This window comes from Amblyraja radiata, chromosome 20, assembly GCF_010909765.2.
Source record: "Amblyraja radiata isolate CabotCenter1 chromosome 20, sAmbRad1.1.pri, whole genome shotgun sequence".
Classification (NCBI taxonomy): Eukaryota; Metazoa; Chordata; class Chondrichthyes; order Rajiformes; family Rajidae; genus Amblyraja; species Amblyraja radiata.
The window spans coordinates 18,747,032-18,768,887 of NC_045975.1; the positions used below are offsets into that span (position 1 = coordinate 18,747,032).

Sequence of the window (21,856 nt, forward strand, 5' to 3'; positions counted from 1 at the left end):
AGGGTTATATTAATGCAACCTCATTGCAATAGAGTGTTGTGCTCAGCCTATTGATTCACTCTTGTTATACAATGAGCCGATATTGTTTTCTGAAAGCAATTCATGCCCTGCTCTAGATTACGGCAGAGATTCTACTGCTGTTCATCTTCATTTTCATTGCCTTGAACACCTGAATGGTTTTCCTGCTGGCAAAAATTTTCAAGCCTCACCCTTGCTGTTAACTTGATGAACCTATACAGTACTCTAGAAAGGGCTGTCCAACTGGTCTCTTACATGGTTATAAATAGGAAACATGTTCAGAATTCTTAATAAGCTGTGCATGATTTATGATATAACTGTTTGCTAACCACTGAATCACACAGTTGAGATTCCCATTAACCTGCCCATATGTGGGTAAAAAGTCTTTCCTCTCCTTCACACAATCGCAAACTCATTTTCTCAGGTCCTTAACCATATGATCTTCACCCTCAGAGCTCTGGAAAAAAAAATAATTGTGAGGATGCAATCAATTCAGATGAAGGTATGGGAAAGACAGCTTCTGATTGCATTCCATTAGCATACAGGCAGAGAAGCAATTCTGCGGTTTCAGATGTAATACCTGATTTGTCTTCAAATCCATTCATTATTCAGTGTTTCATAAAGAAATAGTTTTATATAGCCCTCTCATCTAAACCTGCAAATAATGGAATGGAAAAGGATTGCCTTGTACATCTGTGGAATGATGTGATCAGGCAAATGAGTGAAATGTTATTTTAAATGATTATCCTGGAGAAATCCAGGGTCCTGCGTCCTCAAAATGATTTGCTCACTATTGCAAAGGACTGAATTAAAACAGTGATTCGATCCATGCTTTGGAGTCCTATGATAAGACATTCTCTCCATATTTCAGAAAGCATTTATCCGAGGCTTCTTAATTTTCTTCACAAAATTTAAAAATGTATGATTCAGAAAAAGGTTGGAAATAATGCTTCGAAAGTGCAGAGAAATAACACTGTACCAAAACAGAACCAACATTGTACATTTTAGGAATAAATACACCAAATGCAAAGAACAAATAACTGGAATACAGTGGAGCACTTGCTTCAATAACTCAAGCACCCGGCTAAGCCCTCTGTGGCTCATACATCTTTTCAGGGGACACTCATTCCTTGGAACATGTTAACAGACTAAACAAAACAGGAAATATGAGAAATCTATTCAACAAATCAAAATATAAACCTATAACATGTATTTATTCATACTTGATTGTAATAAATCCTCTCATCCTACGCTGAACCACCACACCATGCGGAAGGCAGAGGCAATCGGATGCAGGCTCTCTGCAAATCTGTGCTTATGCTAGACGTTGTGGGGGTTTCTAAATATGATTCATGGAAATTAACTTCCTCTTCACTGTCTCTTCCGTCTTTGAGAGAAACAGGTGAATATCACTTGATTCTATCAACCACATAATCCAGATTAGAAAATTAATGTCGTCTGCGGCAGATAAGCACAAATGTTAACCTCCATTTTAGCAATCCGATTCAAATGAAAGTATGTAGGACAATTCATTCCCATCAATTTCTGAGAATTTTTTTAATGTCTACCGATATTACGGTAGATGTAATTTATATTCCAATCATTTCGGATGGAAAACAAACAATAGGATTTAGAAAGGGGATTGAAGGAGACATCGTGGATTTTCCTTCTATGCCTGTTTAAGTCACAACGGGGAACAAAGAATTATGCACAATACTTATAAATACATTATTTTTACCCCTGATAAAAATAAACCAGGATAATCAAGCCAAAGCTAAAATGACAAACACATTGCAGCACCAATAATGCTTTATATGGTTCACAGTGCCTATAACACAAAGTGTCTTTAACTAGTCATTTCTCATACAACAACATTTAGCTCTCATCAATCTGAATGCAAAACTTGTGACAGGTAGAAGAGGACTTTCAGTACACAATCCCAATAGCTGTGTGGAGAAGTCTGTGTTTTTTTAATCTGTTCACAGATGTGGATATTACTACTTATGTCCAGGTTGTTCTACATTTTGCAGTGTGCACACAAGGAAGTCAGGAGTGACTGGAACCAACATTCAGAGAACAATACATGACCTAAGCTACATCAGAGGTGGTTAAGAATCAACCACATTGCCACATTACGGTAAGGCTGGGTAAATAAAGCAAATTTGCTTCCTCAGAGGGTATTTACGAAACTGCTGAGCTTTCACAGCAATTAAGTAATTTCCTGATAGCAACTACTGATAGCACTTTGCATGAGGTCAAATCATACTAAAATTGGCTCCCCATATGGACCCTTAATAAAGGGCTGCCAACTCTCACGCTTTGAGCGTGAGAATAACGCATTTGGACAAATTCTCACGCTCCCACGCTGATCACAAATTTCTCAAGCTCTGTCGTGAGAAATTCTGTGATCAACGAAAATTTAAAAACTCATATAAATTGCATGGGCCGTGGGTGTTGAAGAGCCGGGGCTGAGGGAGTGATGGAAGCAGCGGGCGGGGACAGATGCGGGGAGCCGGGGCTGGCGAGTGATTGAGGGGCTGGCGAGTGTTTGCAGAGCTGGCGAGTGTTTACGCGGCTGGTGAGTCACTTGCTGCAGCTCCGGCCATGGAGCAGCCCCAGTGCAAGAGTCCCGGGCCGTTGGAGGCGTCAGAAGCGTTGCGCCGCTGCCGTCCCTTCGGAACAGAGACTCTCAAAGGGAGGGCGAGAGAGAGGGAAAGGAGACAGTGAGACAGGGGGGAGAGAGAGGGTGAGACAGAGGGGGATGAGAGAGAGGGGGTGAGAGAGAGGGGGAGAGTGAGAGACAGAGAGGGAGAGAGAAAGCAGAGAGAGAGGGGAGAGGGGAGAGGGAGGGGAGATGGGGAGAGAGAGGGGAGGGAGAGAGGGGGGAGAGAGAGGGGGAGAGTGAGGTGGGAGGGAGAGAGAAGGGAGAGAAAGAGAGGGAGAGAGAGGGGGAGAGAGAGAGGAGAGAGTGGGGGAGAGAAAATGGGGGAGAGAGAGTGGGAGAGAGAGAGGGGTGAGATAGGGGGATATAGGCAGGGCTGCCAACTCCCATGCATTGAGGGTGAGAATCATGCATTTTGCCAAATTCTCACGCTGATCACCACCACCTCACCGTCAGCACCATTCTTAATTTGCTTAATTGCTACTTAGGACTGAGATGAGGATAAACTTTTTCATTAGGACTAAGATGAGGAAAACAATTTTCACCCAGAGAGTTGTGAATCTGGGGAATTCTCTGCCACAGAAGGCAGTGGGGGGCAATTCACTGGTTTCGAGAGAGAGTTAGATTTAGCTCTTAGGGCTAAAGGAATCAAAGGATGTGGGGAAAAACTATGATCGGGGTACTGATTATAGATGATTAGCCATGATCATATGAAAGGGCCGAACGGCCTACTCCTGTACCTATTTTTCAATGTTTCTCTGTTTCTATCATTGCAACAAAACTATCCCCTTTAAATTTCATCCCAATTGCTTGACCTTAGTGACTTCTGACTCCCAGATATTGCAATTCTTTCTGGGCCTGTCCCACTTAGGCAATGTTTTCGGCGACTGCAGTAGACTATGCAGTCACCACACGGTCACCACAATTTCGTGGGTGGTTGCCTTCATGGTCGTGAGGAGTTCCCGCATTCTGGGAACTAGTCGCGGCCTCAATATGGTCACCGTGAATTTTTTAACATGTGAATGTTTCAACAAACCGCCATGGAGAGTAGTGAGAATTCTCGAGCCATTGGTGGGTCGGCGGGAGGTCCTAGTGGGTTGCCAGGAGTTCGAAGATTCTCGGAAGTTCTCGTAGGTCGGAGCCAGTGCTGACTGGTGAATTTCATTGGCTCATTTTTCACCCAGAGAGTTGTGAATTTGTGGAATTCCCTGCCACAGAGGGCAGTGGAGGCCAAATCACTGGATGGATTTAAGAGAGAGTTAGATAGAGCTCTAGGGGCTAGTGGAATTAAGGGATATGGGGAGAAGGCAGGCACGGGTTATTGACTGGGGACGATCAGCCATGATCACAATGAATGGCGGAGCTTGCTCGAAAGGCCGAATGGCCTCCTCCTGTACCTATTTTCTATGTTTCTATGTTTCATTGGGAAAAAAAAGGTAAGCAGTAGTTTTCAGAATCAAGGATAAACGACTGGTAATGTTAAATGTCCGCCGAGTTTCACAGCCGTGTATCTCTGGCTTCTTAAATGGTGTCTCCACTCCTTCTCCCCCCGCTCCCCCCTCTTTTAAAGGACTTACCGTACACTGTGCTTTAGCCGTCTTTTTACAGCGCCAACCTTCCTGTTCATCGTGGTGTGTGTCTGTATCACCTTGGCTTTGCACCATGTGAATTTCACTCAGACAGCGCTCTCCCCCGCTTGCCCTGTCCTCCGCCTGGATAACGGGCTGGTGAAGGAAGCGAAGTTTTTGTGTCTGTGTCTGTGTGTTCCACTCTGACAGTCGCCGTTCCAGTTCCCGGTTTTTCAGGCGACTGCCGGCAACTTGACAGTCGCTGAAAAATCATCTAAGTGGGACAGGCCCATTAGAGTAGCTTTGTTCTGTGACAACTGATGACAACCTCTTGCTCCTGTTCTGACTTCTACATTCACTGCACTTTCAAGTCATAACCTAACGCTATTCACAATGAGCATTGCTTCCAGTAGGTGAAGAAGGAACCATGCGCATTTTCTTATTCTGTATCTATATTACACCTAATTGTATCAATTAAAACATGCTGTCATAAGTAGCGAGCACTGAGGCTAGGCTGGAAACCCAATGCAGAATGTAATCTGGCATTCCACTTGTGACTTTCGCATCTTCTACATTTTTCCAGCTCCAGCTGAAATTGACATGAAGCAAAAAGAGATTGGAAATATAATAGTCAAGAAGTTATCAGGTGTGACAAAATGGAAAATTCTGGTATCAGGACCGCTATTGTAATGAAAATTGAAAATGATAAAGGCAACAATGTTGATGCACAAAACTTATTTTCTTTCCAAAATGATTACTATCTGACTTTTATTTTTATAATAATTGAAAGATCTTATGGGGCAGGAATGCTGGGAATAAAGGGGGGGGGGGAGGGGGGAGTGTGATCTTTTTTGAGGCATACAATAGTATAAATTGAAAATCAGAAAAAAAAGCAAGAATCTGGAGTTTAAAAACAGCATTTGGCTTGGATCACAATGCGAAATACAGGTTTTCCTGCTCTGAATATACCAAGAAGTGCATTATGTAGGAGGCATAATTGTTTAGAATGTAGCTCAATTATTTCCATAAAACCTCAAAATCAGCGCATGTTAATAATTCCCGTGCTAAATGTAAGTTCTGAAGAATAATTTCAGTTATGTCCATCGCCAATAATTACGAAAAAAAAGTCATTAATTGGGCCCTATTCCTTCATACCTGGAGAAATCAACAAGACTGAATGATTAATAATAACCATCGATATGTAATGCCCACCCAGCTATGAAGACATCATGCATATGTAATTAATATTCACACGTGTGGTTATGCTGTTTGTTATACTTTGCTGGTGAATTTGGCTTCATTAAAAAGGTCACATTTTACAGAATCAGTAATGGAAGCATGTCCATCAACATGTGGTTGGACTCGGTGTTTTGGACATGCTTGGTTTCCCCAGGATCCAAAGATTATAATGTATGAGTTTACTTCTACATTTTAAAATTGATTATAACTCAGACACAATGACCTTTATAATTGAGATGATCTCAGCCTGAAATATTTCCTCTCCAGAATAAAGTATGTGGGATACCTATCCGCCCAGTTCTGCATTTTTACATCAGCAAAGGCAAAGACACTGAAGCAAAAAGGGATATTTTTCAAAGTATCAGTTCCCATTATTTAAAAAATTTCAATGAAAACTATCAAAATCTGCCTATTAATTAAGACAACTTCAATAATTAATTATGTAACTGAGCAGGAGGTCTTGCTTTAAATTTGATAATGACACATGGCCTTAGCGGATTGAATCTGGTAAAATCAGGAAGGAAATGTGGTATCTAACATAAAAGGAGATTAGCCAAAAATATCATGTGTCGTTTATTGGATTATTATGTACATAAACATTATAAAATTATAGCATTCTTACTACTGGTAATATTGTTGAAAATGTTTATCTTATGCTCACACTTTCTATAAACTACAATTATTAGTGGAAATTTGAAATGCATTATGATTTAACCTCATTACTAAAATGTTACCACTTTTAAAATAAGAACCCGAGCAGAATATGTTGATATTCCATAAAGATTAATAATTGCATTGTGTCAGATAGTAATCATTTACACTAGTTAAAATACAAGACACAACAACACATTTATAAAACATTTTTTTGAATAGTCTGCACTTTGCAATGAATTCCAATGGGATTTTAAAGCTTACATGAACAATGGGCACTGCATGATCAGCTGTAGGTGCTGAGTGACATGCAATTATGATCACTCAAAGCTTTCCGGGAAATACTTTCATAAGTCACACATGTCAATCATGATTACAAGGGGATATTTTTGCATTTAAAAGAGTTGCAATGCAACCTAAACCAGTATTTCTTCCCTAATTTTATATTTATTTGCATTTGAATGCCAGTTTTGCATATTTGTCAAAGTCATTGAATCAACGAGGCTAACATGCAGCATTTTGTTTGGCCAGGAATCATTTTCTACAAAGATAATGATAAGCAGTTCCAGCAGAACACGGCCGTGTTGACACTTTTAAAATTCATGTCAGCTCTTATGCTGATCATTATAAACTCATCAGGTATATATTTCTCAGTTCCAGATTTTGGATTATCTTGGGATTTCTCTTCAAGCTGCATGACAATAGTCCTAAACCTGTATACAAGCCAAAGATTAGTCACTGCAAAGGTCCAGCCAAATGACATTTCCTCGGCAAGATAAGGATGCATCGATTCCTTTTGTTAGAAATCCTTCATTTGCAAGGCAAAATTCATCAACATCTTTCAGAACAAAAATATGTATCTATCAAATTATAAGACAAATATTGCAGAATGAATCTAAACACATCCTGTGAAAACAAATGTTATGACCAAGTCTGTTTATTAAAGATGCTTTTATAAGGTGACCATATTGTCTAAACCGATTGCAGGGGACACGGACTAGGAGCACAACAAAGACAGAACAGGCGATATTGGTTTGCAATGTGGGCAGGAAATTATAATTTTAGCAGATTATAGTAGGCACTTCAAATGCAAACAAATGTACAGATTATGAATGCAGAGGTGATGTCAAACCACTGAAGTATAAACACAATTTAATAATAATACTACAACTTGGTTCAGATTCACCAGCGCCTCTTTAATTAAATGCTGCAGAGAGGCAAGATTTCTGCGGCGTCTATGTGCAATGGATGTTGAGTATGTTGTGTGAGGAGTCTTGCTTATGCCCTGCTTGTGTGTACTTCTATCTTCTCTCAGTTTACATCTCTTGGTCTACTCCCATCTCTTTTCTTTTCCTTTTCCTCTCTTTTTCTTTTTCTTTCTTTTTTTCCTTTTTTTTGTTTGTTTGTTCGTATAAATAATAATTTATTCAATTACGATACAAAATAATACTTACAAAACCAAACCATGGTAACACACCCACCACCATAGTACAAAATCGCCAAATTATCTAAGATATTACAATACAGTCCTTATTGAGGATACATTCCACCCCCCATGGTGCCCAGCGGTCCCGGAAATCTCCCAGAGTGCCCGTAGACAGTGCGTGCCCGTAGACATCGGGCACAGACGTAACCCTGGAAAAGGGGCAGGCAGCCGGCTCGGGCAGAGCCCTCTTTCGCCTGGCGGAAATTGCAAATAGCCAGCTTGGCCAGGCCTAGGAGCAACCCAACCAGGACATCTTCAGCCCTACCATCTCCCCTACACACAGGGTATCCAAATAAGAGGATGGTGGGTGCGAACTACTCCCTTTCTTGGTATGTTCCTCTTCATGCACCCACTTCAATTGCTTGTCCTCTCCTTCCTCCAAACCGATTGTTTCCTCTTCACAAAACTGATTCTCTCCCCCCAGACCAATCATCTGTCTCCTGCAACATTTACCTCTTCTCCCACCCTTCAAAGATTTCTCACCCGATTGCCTCTTTACCCCCACACCTTTCTTTCCAGTTTGATCTCTGCTCTTTCCATCCCACACAGATCATCACTCCACCTTCCATCATCGATCAAAAAAATTCATTGTTCATCGTCCCGAGAAAAAGGAAATGGGTGATCACCGAATATTTTAAATATAATTTATAGGGACCCGTTAATCCCTACTCTTTGTTTCCTGACTGCCAACCAATTTTCCATCCTTGTCAGCACCCTACCCCCAATACCATGTGCTCTAATTTTGCCCACTTCTCACCGAGGGTGGGACCTTATCAAAAGCTTTCTGAAAGTCCAGGTACACTACATTCACTGGCTCTCCCTTGTCCATTTTACTTGCTACATCCTCAAAAAATTCCATAAGATTTGTCAAGCATGATTTCTACAGATGTGACGTAGAAAGCATTTTATATGAATGCATCACAGCACGGTTTGGGAACAACTTCATCCAAGATCACAAGAGGTGGCAGAAAATTGTGGACGCAGCCCGGACTGTCACACCAACCAAACCCCATTCTACTGACAAAATTGCTGGAGAAACTCAGCGGGTGCGGCAGCATCTATGGAGCGAAGGAAATAGGCAACGTTTCGGGCCGAAACCCTTCTTCTGATGAAATATCTTTGAAATTACAGGATCTCCACCAATTTATTAGAATTCAAGTTTGAGCAAAGTAGAGAAGGAATATTCAGCAAGATTGAATGAATCTCAAGTTCAGGTGTCAGAAGCACACAAACCCAGTGTAAATGACAAAGTGAACACACCATCTCCCACCTGCTATGCACCTGCTTGCCCTACCATGCATCTCCCGCACCAAAATCTGTGGTTCCCAGCTTGGTGTCATCAGCCACCTCAGAAGCTACAAAACTAGATTGGAAGCAAGTTATGCTTCAGAACTGCTGGATAGAAACATGTTAGTCTGTCCACCCTAGTGTCCCAACACACAGCATTTACTACGAAAGCCACTTCCTGGGCAAATAGGATGAAGCTATAGCGGTGCAGTTATGTTAATCTATTGCTTATGTGCTGAATTTCTGTTTTGCACTAATTGCAAACATGTGTACTATTATAGCCTGACCTCTCCCTCAAGAAGGACAACATTTTCTCCTTCATTGAGTGAGTTAGAGCTTCTGTTCCAATGTTGACTGACACTCTGAAAAAATGATGTGAACCCCCCATGGAAGCTTCTAGTGTTTCCTTGCAGGGCACAAAGAGATGTGTGTACTCCTTCTAGCCCTCACGGGAACAACTGTAACATCTTCAAAGCTGCTTATATAACTCGCCCATCTTAGATCTAATTTGTTCTATGAGTGATCTGGGTATAAGACTGTACCCAGGCCTCACCAACGTCAGCAAAGCCCAGTATAAAAACCTACAGCGAAACTCCATGCCAAAAGCAGCCACAACTTTTATCTCCTCAAACAGCAGGTTAAAATTTCTCATGAAAATTAGCACCACTGAGAGGAGAGGCAAGTTCCAACTGTTATTTTAAGTGCTGAAATCAGCATCAACGTCTTTATCTGATGTCAGCCAAGCCCACGTTCAGATTTATAGCCAATTAAAAATTTCTAATAATGTAGCTATGTGCAATTTATTCTATTAGATCTGATACATAATATTTATGAAAATAATATAAAATATTAATACATGCACTGGCAATGCAGAAGAAGATATCTACAGTTTATCTAACACACGGTGCTGCAATGACCAGAGGCTGCGTTCTCTGCATTAATTAAAACTTAATATGAACCTCAAGCAGTCAACTGGCAGGGAGAGATATCCTCACTACAGAGAAAAAAATCATTTTGATTTCAGAAATAAGATGAAATCTGTGGCTTCCTCCATTTCACTGTCCAGTAATTGTTTTATATTTTAGTTTGAATTTGTGGTGCACTGTAACTTAAACCTTCATGCTGCTTAATACCCAGGTTTGATTTGTCTGTAGCATATGTTGGCCATGTCCATTATAACAACATGGCAGATCGAATAGTCACATTGGTTTTTTTTCCCTGTAATATTTCCAAAGCCTGCAGAACTCAAAGACATAATGATGAAACAAATCTCAAACAAATAAGTTTCCCGAAATGACATTTTTCATGGATATTCAATGTTTCAATGGTTCTATATTGTCACGTATGTATTGCACAGTGAAATTCTTGCACGCATCGCCATATGTTGGTGCCATTTAGAAAAGAAAAAGACAAAGTCCGGTCCACATGCTGGATGTACTGGAGCTCCCCCAATCCAGTTTGGCCTAGGTAAGCCCCACCGTGTGCTGCAGGGCCTCTCCTTCGTCTCTCTCAACCAGCTCGGCTCACCAGCTGATCTCCCTCTCTTCGCCTGATCAACTCCGTGTCCCAGGAGCAACTTCCGCGCCAGACCAAGGCGACACTGGAGGCAATATCACAGTCCCTCTCCTACCAGTCCACTCCTTGTGTCCATCGCCGCCAGCGGCTCTCTCCTCCTCGACGCTCCAGTCTTCGGAGCCAATCTCAGCGGCTTCCGAGCTTTCCCCACAGGCAGTGGCCCGCCGTGTCCTCCTTCATGGTGGCGAACCAGAACTGCACTCCCAAATGGATGTGGGCGGCCTGCCGAGTCTAGCCTTGTTCCCAGTGGCCATTGGGTCCGTCCTTATCCTCAGCGTCCCGAGCCAGGACGTTTGCAGCATCCAGGGTTGGAATCCCTGACTTTTATTCATGTCACCCAACAGAACACTTCAATTTCTGTTACAAGGCAGGAAGGAGATTTCCCCCCCCCCCAGTTTACTACCACTGGGGTTGCCACTACTGCAATACCACAACTACAATTGCACTGACCAAATCCAGCATTCAAACAGTGTGTTTAATGAAGACTATAATCTCAATGAGCTTCACAGAGACATTGGGAAATACCAATGTGTTAGCAAAGAAGGAGAATTAAATAATGGAGATGAAAGAAAGTAGGGACATTTTGGGAAAATACTCTGAAGTATGTGCCTACTTAGATAAATGCATGTGATGCTGTCAAGGATGATAGCTGGGTCAGACATTGAGGGCATCGTTTTTCTGTTCAAGGCAAATTCAAGATGGTAGGATGGCAAATGAGAAGAGGGATGATGAGTTGACATGCATTAGGTTGGGATTGATGGGAATAGCTTTCCTGAAAGGTGTGAAGTGATATAAACAATGCTATGTCAGAGGTAGGTACGGCTGAGTGAGTGAAATGTGAAAAAGACAGAATAAAAGTAGGCTGGGTTAAGAAGTGTAGTTTAGATTCAGATTCAGATTCAGATTCAATTTTAATTGTCATTGTCAGTGTACAGTACAGAGACAACGAAATGCATTTAGCATCTCCCTGGAAGAGCGACATAGCAAATGATTTAAATAAATAATAATAAGTGATAATAAGTGTCCGGGGGGTGGGGGGGTGATTGGCAGTCACCGAGGTACGTTGTTGAGTAGAGTGACAGCCGCCGGGAAGAAGCTGTTCCTGGACCTGCTGGTTCGGCAACGGAGAGACCTGTAGCGCCTCCCGGATGGTAGGAGGGTAAACAGTCCATGGTTGGGGTGAGAGCAGTCCTTGGCGATGCTGAGCGCCCTCTGCAGATAACGCTTGCTTTGGACAGACTCAATGGAGGGGAGCGAGGAACCGGTGATGCGTTGGGCAATTTTCACCAAGTGTAGTTTAGAGACACAAGAGGGAGATAGTGAGATCTGTGATATCAGAAATGCTAAGACAAATGAAAAAATCTATATTGTTCCAGAAATACTTATTCAGCACCATGTTTTATGGCCCAATGCCAATGCCAGCCAAAAACCTTTAGAAGGACAGGGATAACGCAAGTTGCTCAAAATCTCCAGCAATTATTCAGGCTCTTCCATGTGCATCCGGAGGGCCAATGCAAAGGACCGTCTTGGTTAGGCATATGACCATGTCCAATGCTCACCTGGATCCCGGTTCTGTAATTTTCATAATTCATAGGACCATAGTGTGCCCTGTGCTATCCACTGGGCACTCGTGCAGAAGCAGATTTTGGGCATGCTCATCGAGGTGAACCAGGCTTTGGAAGTGTCTTGCTGGTATGGAGAACCTGGCTCATACATGTCTTCTCTTTGATCACCCCATACCAATCCTCCGTTGAGCCCTCAAACGATCTCAATCGTGAACCTGACATCTCCACTATGAATAGCACTTACCCCCACTTTTACCATGATGTGTACCACCCACAATTATCCACGAATCCTGACAACCACTAATTCCCAGGCAGCTTAGCTTCTGCCTACCCACTAAAAAGATTGAGTTAGTGTAAATGGATGGTTGAAGGTCAACTATTTCTCCCCATTTTGAATACACATCGCTCCTCTTTATTCCCCCGACTCACTCTGCCATAAACCAAGCGAATAAGTGGACAAGAAACTTTAAGGCAAAAATAACAAATTCCTACCATAACATAAGACTGAATATTGAAAATCTTCATTCTAAAAGCCATCCACTATTTACTACTAACACATTGTTTTATGCCATGACTATAGGCCAAGCTTTCATTTCTTTTTCAATTATGGCTTTTTTTGTTTGGGAGAGGGTTGCAGGAAGAATCTATGGATCCTGACCTCAGAAATTTCCATTTCATTTTTAACACATAATCTAGCAAACATTGTCAGTATGCAGTCAAATGAAATAAAACAAGAACTGCCAATGCCAACAGTGAACTAGGCTGAGACGATAACAATATTTCAAAATTATATTAATCTACTGAATAGGATTCCTTTAATTGATGAGTTGCTTTATAGTGGTAAAACAAGGTTGGTCTCATCAGGTCTACACGTCAAATAAACTTCAAAGAGTTTTTCTACAGAATACATTATTAGAACATTAATATTTTTCCAGATCTTCATTTAGTTAAAAAATATCAAAGTGACATTGTCTTAATGGTTGATTGACTGTCTTGTTTAACCTGCTGCCTAATTAACCTCAAGTAATTATGCCTATATTAGAATACATTTGCATCATAATCAGTTTCACATTAACTTTGATGAATAAATTCACTTCAAATTACAATGGCTTTTATTTTAAAACTTAAAATGAGAGGTTGGTTTTACTTTACTTTACTGACTTAATTACTTTATTGTCATTGTAGTGGTGCATGCAATAAAATTCAGGCGCACTGCCTGAGCGGAGCTCAAATGTACAAGATAAAGAATAGCAATAAAATAACAGCAGAAAATTGAGAAAAATGAAAATTGCTCATACACGGCACAACCAACACTTGCATTTTGATAGAGGTGAATTATGCGGGATAGAAAAAGGTTACATCATATACCATGTTTCATTTGTTTTTCTGCGTATCATTGGACAGTACGTGTAACTTTCTAGATGAGTAGCGGGATATATAAAACCCAACAGTCTGAAACATTGCAGTAATAAAATCAGAAGTCAGTTGTCAACAGGATATGGATCAACAAATATACTGGTGAGTGCCTGCAGCTCAGATGTTTGTAAAGGACTCAAAGCTGTTCTCATCATGCAGATTATTTCTAATTCCTTGAATCCTGCAAGACATTATTATCAAACATGCATTTCCTCCTGTGCTCCACAAGTAATCTTCTATCCATTAATCTTGGCAATCTTTTCCAAGGAACTCAAAATGAAGATTATTTATTTAATTAAGCAATTGCCAGTCAATGACCACATAGGTATTCAGCTCCTCTCTCTAGGTTCTTTTGATACTCATTAAAATGTTGATTTCAAAGCATTTAACATTTTGCATTCTCCTTCTGGTGTATTCCCTGACTTTGCTTTCTTTTCTTAATCATTTTGTCAAGCATTAGTTGCCTGCTATATGGCTCACTGCTCTAGCAATGCAATCGCAAATGGCTTAAATAGCAATAGAATAGGTGCAGGAGTAGGCTATTCGGCCCTTCGAACCAGCACCGCCATGCACTGTGATCATGGCTGATCATCCACAATCAGTACCCCGTTCCTGCCTTCCCTTGACTCTGCTATCTAACTCTCTCTTGAAAACAACCAGAGAATTGGCCTCCACTGCCTTCTGAGGCACAAAATTCCATAGAATTTGTAAACTTGAAAGAAAATTGAAAGTAATTTCTGCATCCTCTAATATGGAAGTCTATCCCAATGAAAAGTGAATGAGATTTCCACTGCCTTAAAAATATTAGCATCCATTAATGATAGTTCTGGAAGTGATGTGCTTTTTTTTAGTTTTAAGAATTCTACTTCTCCCATTTACAACTCATTACTATTCACTTTTGTTTTGCAGCATTGTCCATTTGGGTATTAGGTTCTCCTGCATTAAGTCTTATCACAAACATTCTCTTCTGATATCTCTTCTTGTATTAGCATTGTGAAATGTGTTTTGTTCTGATATCTCTTCTTGTCATGTGTGGACGTGGCTTCGAAGGACGAGATGCCGAAACGAAGAAGTGGAAGCTAAATAACCGAACGGAAACGATGCCGAAAAGCTAAATAACCGAAAGGGCGGATCGCCGAAAAGCCAACAAACCGAAATGGTGGATCGCAAAAAGCCAACTAACCGATCGACGCATCGCCGAAAACCCAAATAACGGACATGACGTCACCGGTGCGTTCGGTTGATTTAACAAAATAATAATCCAAATTGGATCCATAGATATTTATGCCAACTGTAACAGTTATATTCCGACTACCACAATACATTTACATATACTACTGTGCATCCTGAAGGCCAGTGGTCCTTTTGGGTGGGAATCGAGAAACCAGTCGAAAAAAAAAGACTTTTTTTAAAGAATATCTTAGCTGACTGACCACTGGCCTTCAAGATGCACGGTAGAAAGCCAAGTAAGGACACAGTTAGGAAGAATAGGACTGAAAATGAAGTAAACCTATCATCATCTATAATTGGGCTCTAATGCATAATGGACACTAACGGCTTGTCTTCCAGTAAAACGGCAATTGCATTGTTTTCTACTAGGACCAACCACTACAATACCACTATCAGAAATGCCTATCGCTCCATCCCTCGACCACACTTTGGGTAATCGGACAACTTGGCTGTGCTCCTTCTTCCTGGATATAGGCACTGGCAGAAGAGCACCCTTCCAGTGGTGAGGACTGCACTGAGCTGGTCAGGGAAGGCAGAAGAATGACTCTGGGACTGCTTGGAGTTTGTAGATTGCGCAATGTTTTAGGATTTGGCAACGGCTCTGAATTAATACATCACAGTTGTTGCTGAGTGCATTAGGAAATGTATAGAAGAGTGCGTTCCCTCCAAAACCATCCGAGTGTTCCCCAACCAGAAGCCTTGGATGAACCAGGAAGTGTGCATTCTACTGAGAACTACATCTTGGGCATTCAATTCTGGTGACACAGATTCATACAAGAAGTCTAGGTACAAACCTGATAAGGCCATCAAAAAGGCTAAAGGAGACACAAAATGCTGGATTAACTCAGCGGGTGATGCAGCATCTGTGGAGAGAAGGAATGGGTGACGTTTCGAGTCGAGACCCTTCTTCACACTGATATCGGGGGAGGGGGCAGGACAAAGATAGAAAGTAGGAGGAGACAGTGGGACAAGCAGGGGAACTGGGAAGGGGGAGGGGAGGGAGAGAGAAAGCAAGGGCTATCTGAAATTAGAGGTCAACGTTCATACCGCTGGGGTGCAAACTACCCAGGCGAAATATGAGGTGCTGTTCCTCCAATTTGCGCTGGGTCTCACTCTGACAATGGAGGACGTCCAGGACAGAAAGGTTAGATTGGGAATGGGAGAGTGAGTTGAAGTGCTGAGCAACTGGGAGATCAGGTAGGTTACGCCGGACTGAGTAGAGGTGTTCAGCTAAATGATCGCCGAGCCTGCGCTTGGTCTCGCCGATGTAAAGAAGTTAATAATAATAATAATAGTGCCTTTATTGTCACTGTACTTAGAAATACAACAAAATTAGGAGAGCTACTCCTGATCAGTGCAACCAAAACAAGTTCAAACAAGATAAAAGCATATCCAATTGCATCCAATATGTTATTTAACTGCTTGAAATAGTAGATAAATTATAATTATCACACCTATGTACAACATTGCACTGGGAGAATATTACACTTAAAAGAATTAAAAAATAAGAAATATTAGCTGTATGAACTGTTTTATAGTGAAATAGATGACAGCATCTCTTCATGTTGTGTGGATATTTGAGGAATTTAGAGTTCTGATGGCCCAGGGAAAGAAACTATTCTTGAGTCTGTTTGTCCGGCTTTAGACGCATCTGTACCGCCTAACAGAGGGCAGGAGGTTGAACAGGAACTGTCCAGGATGGGAGGGGTCTTTGATTATTTTCCTGGCTCTGCAGAGGCAGCGAGAGCTGGAGATGTCTTGCAGGGAAGGCAGAGGGCAGCCGGTGATTTTCTGGGCAGTTTTGATCACTCTTTGTGGGGCTCTCCTGTGTGCTGCTGTGCATCCGCATACCACACCGTGATACAACATGCCAGCACACTCTCGATGGTGGAGCCGTAGAAGGCCACCAGCAGCTTCTCCTCTAGACTGTTCCTCCTCAGCACTCTCAGGCAGTGCCATTGCTGCTGGGTCTTCTTTACCACCGCTGAAGTGTTGGCAGACCAGGAGAGGTCCTCCGCGATGTGCGTTCCCCGGAATTTGAAGGTGAAAACCCTCTCGACACAGTCCCCGTTGATGTAGAGAGGGGCAGGGTCTGCTCTGTGCCTTCTGTAGTCGATGACCATTTCCTTTGTTTTGCTGATGTTAAGTGTCAGGTTGTTCGCAGAACACCACTCTGACAGCTTCAGGACCTCGTCTCTGTACACTGCCTCGTCTCCTCCTGATATGAGTCCAACCACCGTGGTGTCATCTGCGAATTTAATAATGGAGTTTGTGGAGTGGATGAGAGTGCAGTCATAAGTGTAGAGAGCGTAGAGGAGTGGACTCCACACACAGCCCTGTGGAGAACCAGTGCTGAGTGTGCGGGTAGAGGAGCAACGGGGGGCCATTTTGACTGTATTTGGGCGGTTAGTAAGAAAGTCCTTTATCCAGGCGCAGGTGAGAGGGGAGAAGTCTAAGTCCAACAGCTTGTTGACCAGTATGTCAGGGATGATCATATTAAAAGCTGAGCTATAGTCAATAAAAAGAATCCTTACATGGTTCCCCGGGTGTTCCAGATGGCTCAGTGACACCTGGAACAGCGGATACACAGATGAGATTGGTGGTGGTGAAAGTGAATCTCTGCCTCACCTGGAATGACTGATTGGGTCCTTGGATGGAGTCGAGGGGGGGGGGGGGTAAGGGACATGTGTTGCATTTCCTGCGGTTGCAGGGGAAAGTACCCGGGGAGGGGGTGGTTTGGGTGGGAAGGGACGATTTGAGAGTTTCACGGTAAATTGAAGGGTGAGATGGACGTTCGGCAGGGCTTGCACACCATAATTTCCTACAAGGTGAAACCAGGGGGCAGCTCACGCGACAGCAAGGCTTCATTCCCATACCAGTTCAATGTGTTCTACGCACACTTTAATAGGGAGAACACTGAAGTGCTGACCTGGCCCCATATGGTCCCAAATGGTATTACAATATATGTCACAGAGGCTGACGTCAGAAAATCCTTCAAGAGGGTGAACCTTTGGATAGCTTTTCGACCTGATGGTCGACCTGTTGCGTTCTTAAAACCAACAGGAGTTTTGCGGGCCATCTTCAACCTCTCATTACTGAGGTCTGAGGTTCCTATCAGCTTCAAAAAACCAGTGCACAAAAAGTGTAAGGTCACATGCCTCAATGCCAACCCGTGGCACTAACTTTATGAAGTGCTTTGAGAAATTGGATATGATGCACATCAACTCCCACCGTAACAAGAACGTGGACCCACTACAATTTGCCTACCGCCACAACAGGTCAAAGGAGGATGTGATCTCACTGTCTCTTCACTCTGCACTGCACCACTTGGACAATAAAAACACATGTCAGGCTGTTGTTCATAGACTACAGCTCGGCGTTCAACTGGTTACCAAGCTCATGGGACAGGGTATCTGCACATCCCCCTGCAACTGGATCCTTGATTTCCTCATCAACAGAACACTATCAGTACGAATTGCCAGCAACACTTCCTGTTCGATAACCATCAGCATAGGACCACCTCAAGGCTGTGTGTTCAATCCCCTGCTCTACTCACCCCACACCTATGACTGTGTAGCCAGGCACAGTTCCATCACCAGCTTCAAATTTGTCGACGTCACCACCGTTGTTGGACGAATTACGGATGATGACAAGCTCGAGTATAGGCCACAGTTTGATTGACTAAGTGAATGGCACATGAACAACAACATAGAAACATAGAAATTAGGTGCAGGAGTAGGCCATTCGGCCCTTCGAGCCTGCACCGCCATTCAATATGATCATGGCTGATCATCCAACTCAGTATCCCGTACCTGCCTTCTCTCCATACCCTCTGATCCCCTTAGCCACAAGGGCCACATCTAACTCCCTCTTAAATATAGCCAATGAACTGGCCTCGACTACCTTCTGTGGCAGGGAGTTCCAGAGATTCACTACTCTCTGTGTGAAAAAAGTTCTTCTCATCTCGGTTTTAAAGGATTTCCCCCTTATCCTTAAGCTGTGACCCCTTGTCCTGGACTTCCCCAACATCGGGAGCAATCTTCCTGCATCTAGCCTGTCCAACCCCTTAAGAATTTTGTAAGTTTCTATAAGATCCCCTCTCAATCTCCTAAATTCTAGAGAGTATAAACCAAGTCTATCCAGTCTTTCTTCATAAGACAGTCCTGACATCCCAGGAATCAGTCTGGTGAACCTTCTCTGCACTCCCTCTATGGCAATAATGTCCTTCCTCAGATTTGGAGACCAAAACTGTACGCAATACTCCAGGTGTGGTCTCACCAAGACCCTGTACAACTGCAGTAGAACCTCCCTGCTCCTATACTCAAATCCTTTTGCTATGAAAGCTAACATACCATTCGCTTTCTTCACTGCCTGCTGCACCTGCATGCCCACTTTCAATGACTGGTGTACCATGACACCCAGGTCTCGCTGCATCTCCCCTTTTCCTAGTCGGCAACCTTCTCTCAATTGCAATAAAAATCAAGAAAGGGAATGCTGACTTTAAAAGAGGAAGGCAGAGGATCCATAAACCCGTCTTCATCGACAGGACAGTGGTAGAGAGAGTCAAAACATCAAATTCCTGAACATGCATATCTTTGAAGATCTGTTCTGGTCTCAGCACATTGATGCAATCATATAGAAACTCCATCAACGCCTCCACTTCCTTAGAAGATTGAGGATATTCGGCATGTCAACAAATACTCTCTTAAACCTCTTGAAGGTGTACAGTAGAGAACATATTGACTGGTTACTTCATGCCCTGGTTCGGCAACTAAATTGCCCGGGAACAAAGATGTTTTCAAAAAAATGGTGGACCCATTGCCCAGTCCACCATGGGTCTCCCCATCATTGAAGGGATCTACAGGAGTTGCAGTCTCAAAAAGGCAGCCAGCATCATCAGGGGCCCAGTCTACCTTGGCCACCTCTCATTTCACATCTGCCATCAGGAAGAAGGTATAGGAGCCTGAAATTGTAATGTCCAGGTTCAGGTGAAGCTTCTTCCCAACAACCTTCAGGCCATTAAGTACTCCAACCTTCAACTAAGTTCCGAACGACATAGACTTGGGAGGGAATTGTTTTTTGTCTTTGCACTGTTATAATTGTTTGCTTGTTTTTTAATATTCTGAATTTCTTTTTGTTGTTTATTATTGTGTTTATAGTGTACTATGTTTACATATCTGTTGTGCTGCTTCATGAAAGAAGGATATATGACAATAAAATATTCTTGACTCTTGACCGAGTGTGACGGGGATCCCAGTGGGCAAACTGGATATGAATCTGTGAACTGTAACATGTAAAGAAAAAACCCAACAACAATTCAGAGTTTAAATATCAGGACTATTAAGTTACTTCAATACCATTTATATGGTCAGTGTTATTAATTCATTCTAGCTTCTGGCAAAATGCTCATTTTCAGTTGCTTACCAAGTAAATATGACTTTAGTTTTGCAAGTTACAATAAGCTATTTTAGCCATAAGGAAACTTTCGAAAATCAAATTCAACAGCTCTGAAGGAATCTGACTAATTATCATGTTTTTGATGCTAGTCTCAAGATGAATCCTCCTCCTGGTGTACTCAGATGAAAGTCAGATGGTATCAAAAGATTCTAAAATTATAACTTTCATCAAATTTTAATAGCATTCCCATAGTAAAGAGCCCACAGGTCCACAGAACCTTTTCTCGATTGATGTGATCATTCTCAATAGCTGTTGAATAGTTGTCTGGCAACATAACATTCTGTACACTGCATTAAAACATAAGCAGATTGATTTTTCAGATTAATGTTACAGCAATGTTTGCAGCTTACCATATTGAATGACTATGGCAGAAATCTAACGCAGATATGATTTGTCTGAAGAATTTTCTGGCTTCCTTTGGTGTCAATCGTCCTTTTTTCACAAGATAATCAAAGAGTTCTCCCCCGGAAACATGTTCTAGCACCAAGTACCTGAGAATTGAAATAAAATAGAATAAGAGAAGTAATGAGAGGCTCTCTGAGGAGCTGTGTAAATATAACATCTTGAATCGGCAGAATGGTCCTATTGAGAGGTTGCATCTCAATGAAATTGACAACATTTTACCCGATTACCCACTTTTCTGTCATAAAAGCAATTACCTGTTTGAATTAAAAATAACATGCAGACATCAAGAGGTTAACTCCACAGACACAAGAGACTGCAGATGTTTCAGCCAAGAGCAAAAGACAAACTGCTGGATGAATTCAGTAGGTTGAGCAACATCAGTGGAGGGAAGAGGATGGTCAATGTTTAAGGTGGACTCACTGTATTAGGACTTAACCTTAACCTTATGAGAGATTAACCGTCCTGCACTGATAAAGGAAATTACTCTTTAAGACATATTTACTTATTCCAAATGTTCAATATTAGGTTATTAATTAATGGGAACTGTCACAAATTCACAAAAGTTGAGGCCTATAACCACTTCATGTAATTGCCGATAGGACTAATTTCCCCTCTAATTTTACCAAAATTATCACTTTATTTTTGTGTTGTACGTGGAACTGCCAAAATGATGAGTTGAAATATTGATGTCTGATAAAAGTATTTTAGAGTACATTGTAAATGAAGGAAATAAACAATAGTTGATGATAAGCTGCAGCAAGTAAGAATGTAATTTGTCCGGTTCATATCCGCTGCATATGACAAATAAATAAATATACACATTAATGGCACAACAAGTAACGTTTATGAATAATAGCACTTTGCCATTGGTTGACCAAAAGTGTTAATCGATTTCTGGTCAAATTATTATATAACACGGAAACACGTCGTTACGCCCAACTTGTCCATGCTGACCAAGGTGGCGAAATGAGCTAATCCCACATGTGTGTGCCTGACCCATATCTCACCAAATATTTCCTGTCCGAGTGTATGTACGTACCTGACCACATGCGTTTTAAATGTCATAACTGTACCTGCCTCTAGCACTTCCCCTGACAGATCATTGCACAAAAGGTTGCCTCTCAGGTCCATTTAAAAAATTTCCCCTCCCACCTTAAACCTCTGCCCTCTCGTTTTGGACTCCGTTACCCTTGAGATGAATTGTAGCTATTCATCTTGCCCATGCCCTTCATGCTTTTATCTACCTCTGTAAGGTTACCCCTCAGCCTTCTAAGCTCCAGGGAAAAAAGTCATGGCC

The 21,856-nt window shown here is 42.0% G+C and overlaps 1 protein-coding gene across 2 annotated transcripts in view; it reads right to left on the reverse strand.

The window, feature by feature from the left end:
* The window catches only part of brsk2 (BR serine/threonine kinase 2), a 705,112-nt gene that overhangs the window by 254,789 nt on the left and 428,467 nt on the right, over positions 1-21,856 (reverse strand). For both annotated transcript variants that reach the window (XM_033038920.1, XM_033038919.1), the window contains exon 4: positions 20,505-20,645. In XM_033038920.1, coding sequence (XP_032894811.1) covers positions 20,505-20,645 — 141 coding nt within the window. The remainder of the gene's footprint in view (positions 1-20,504; positions 20,646-21,856) is intronic.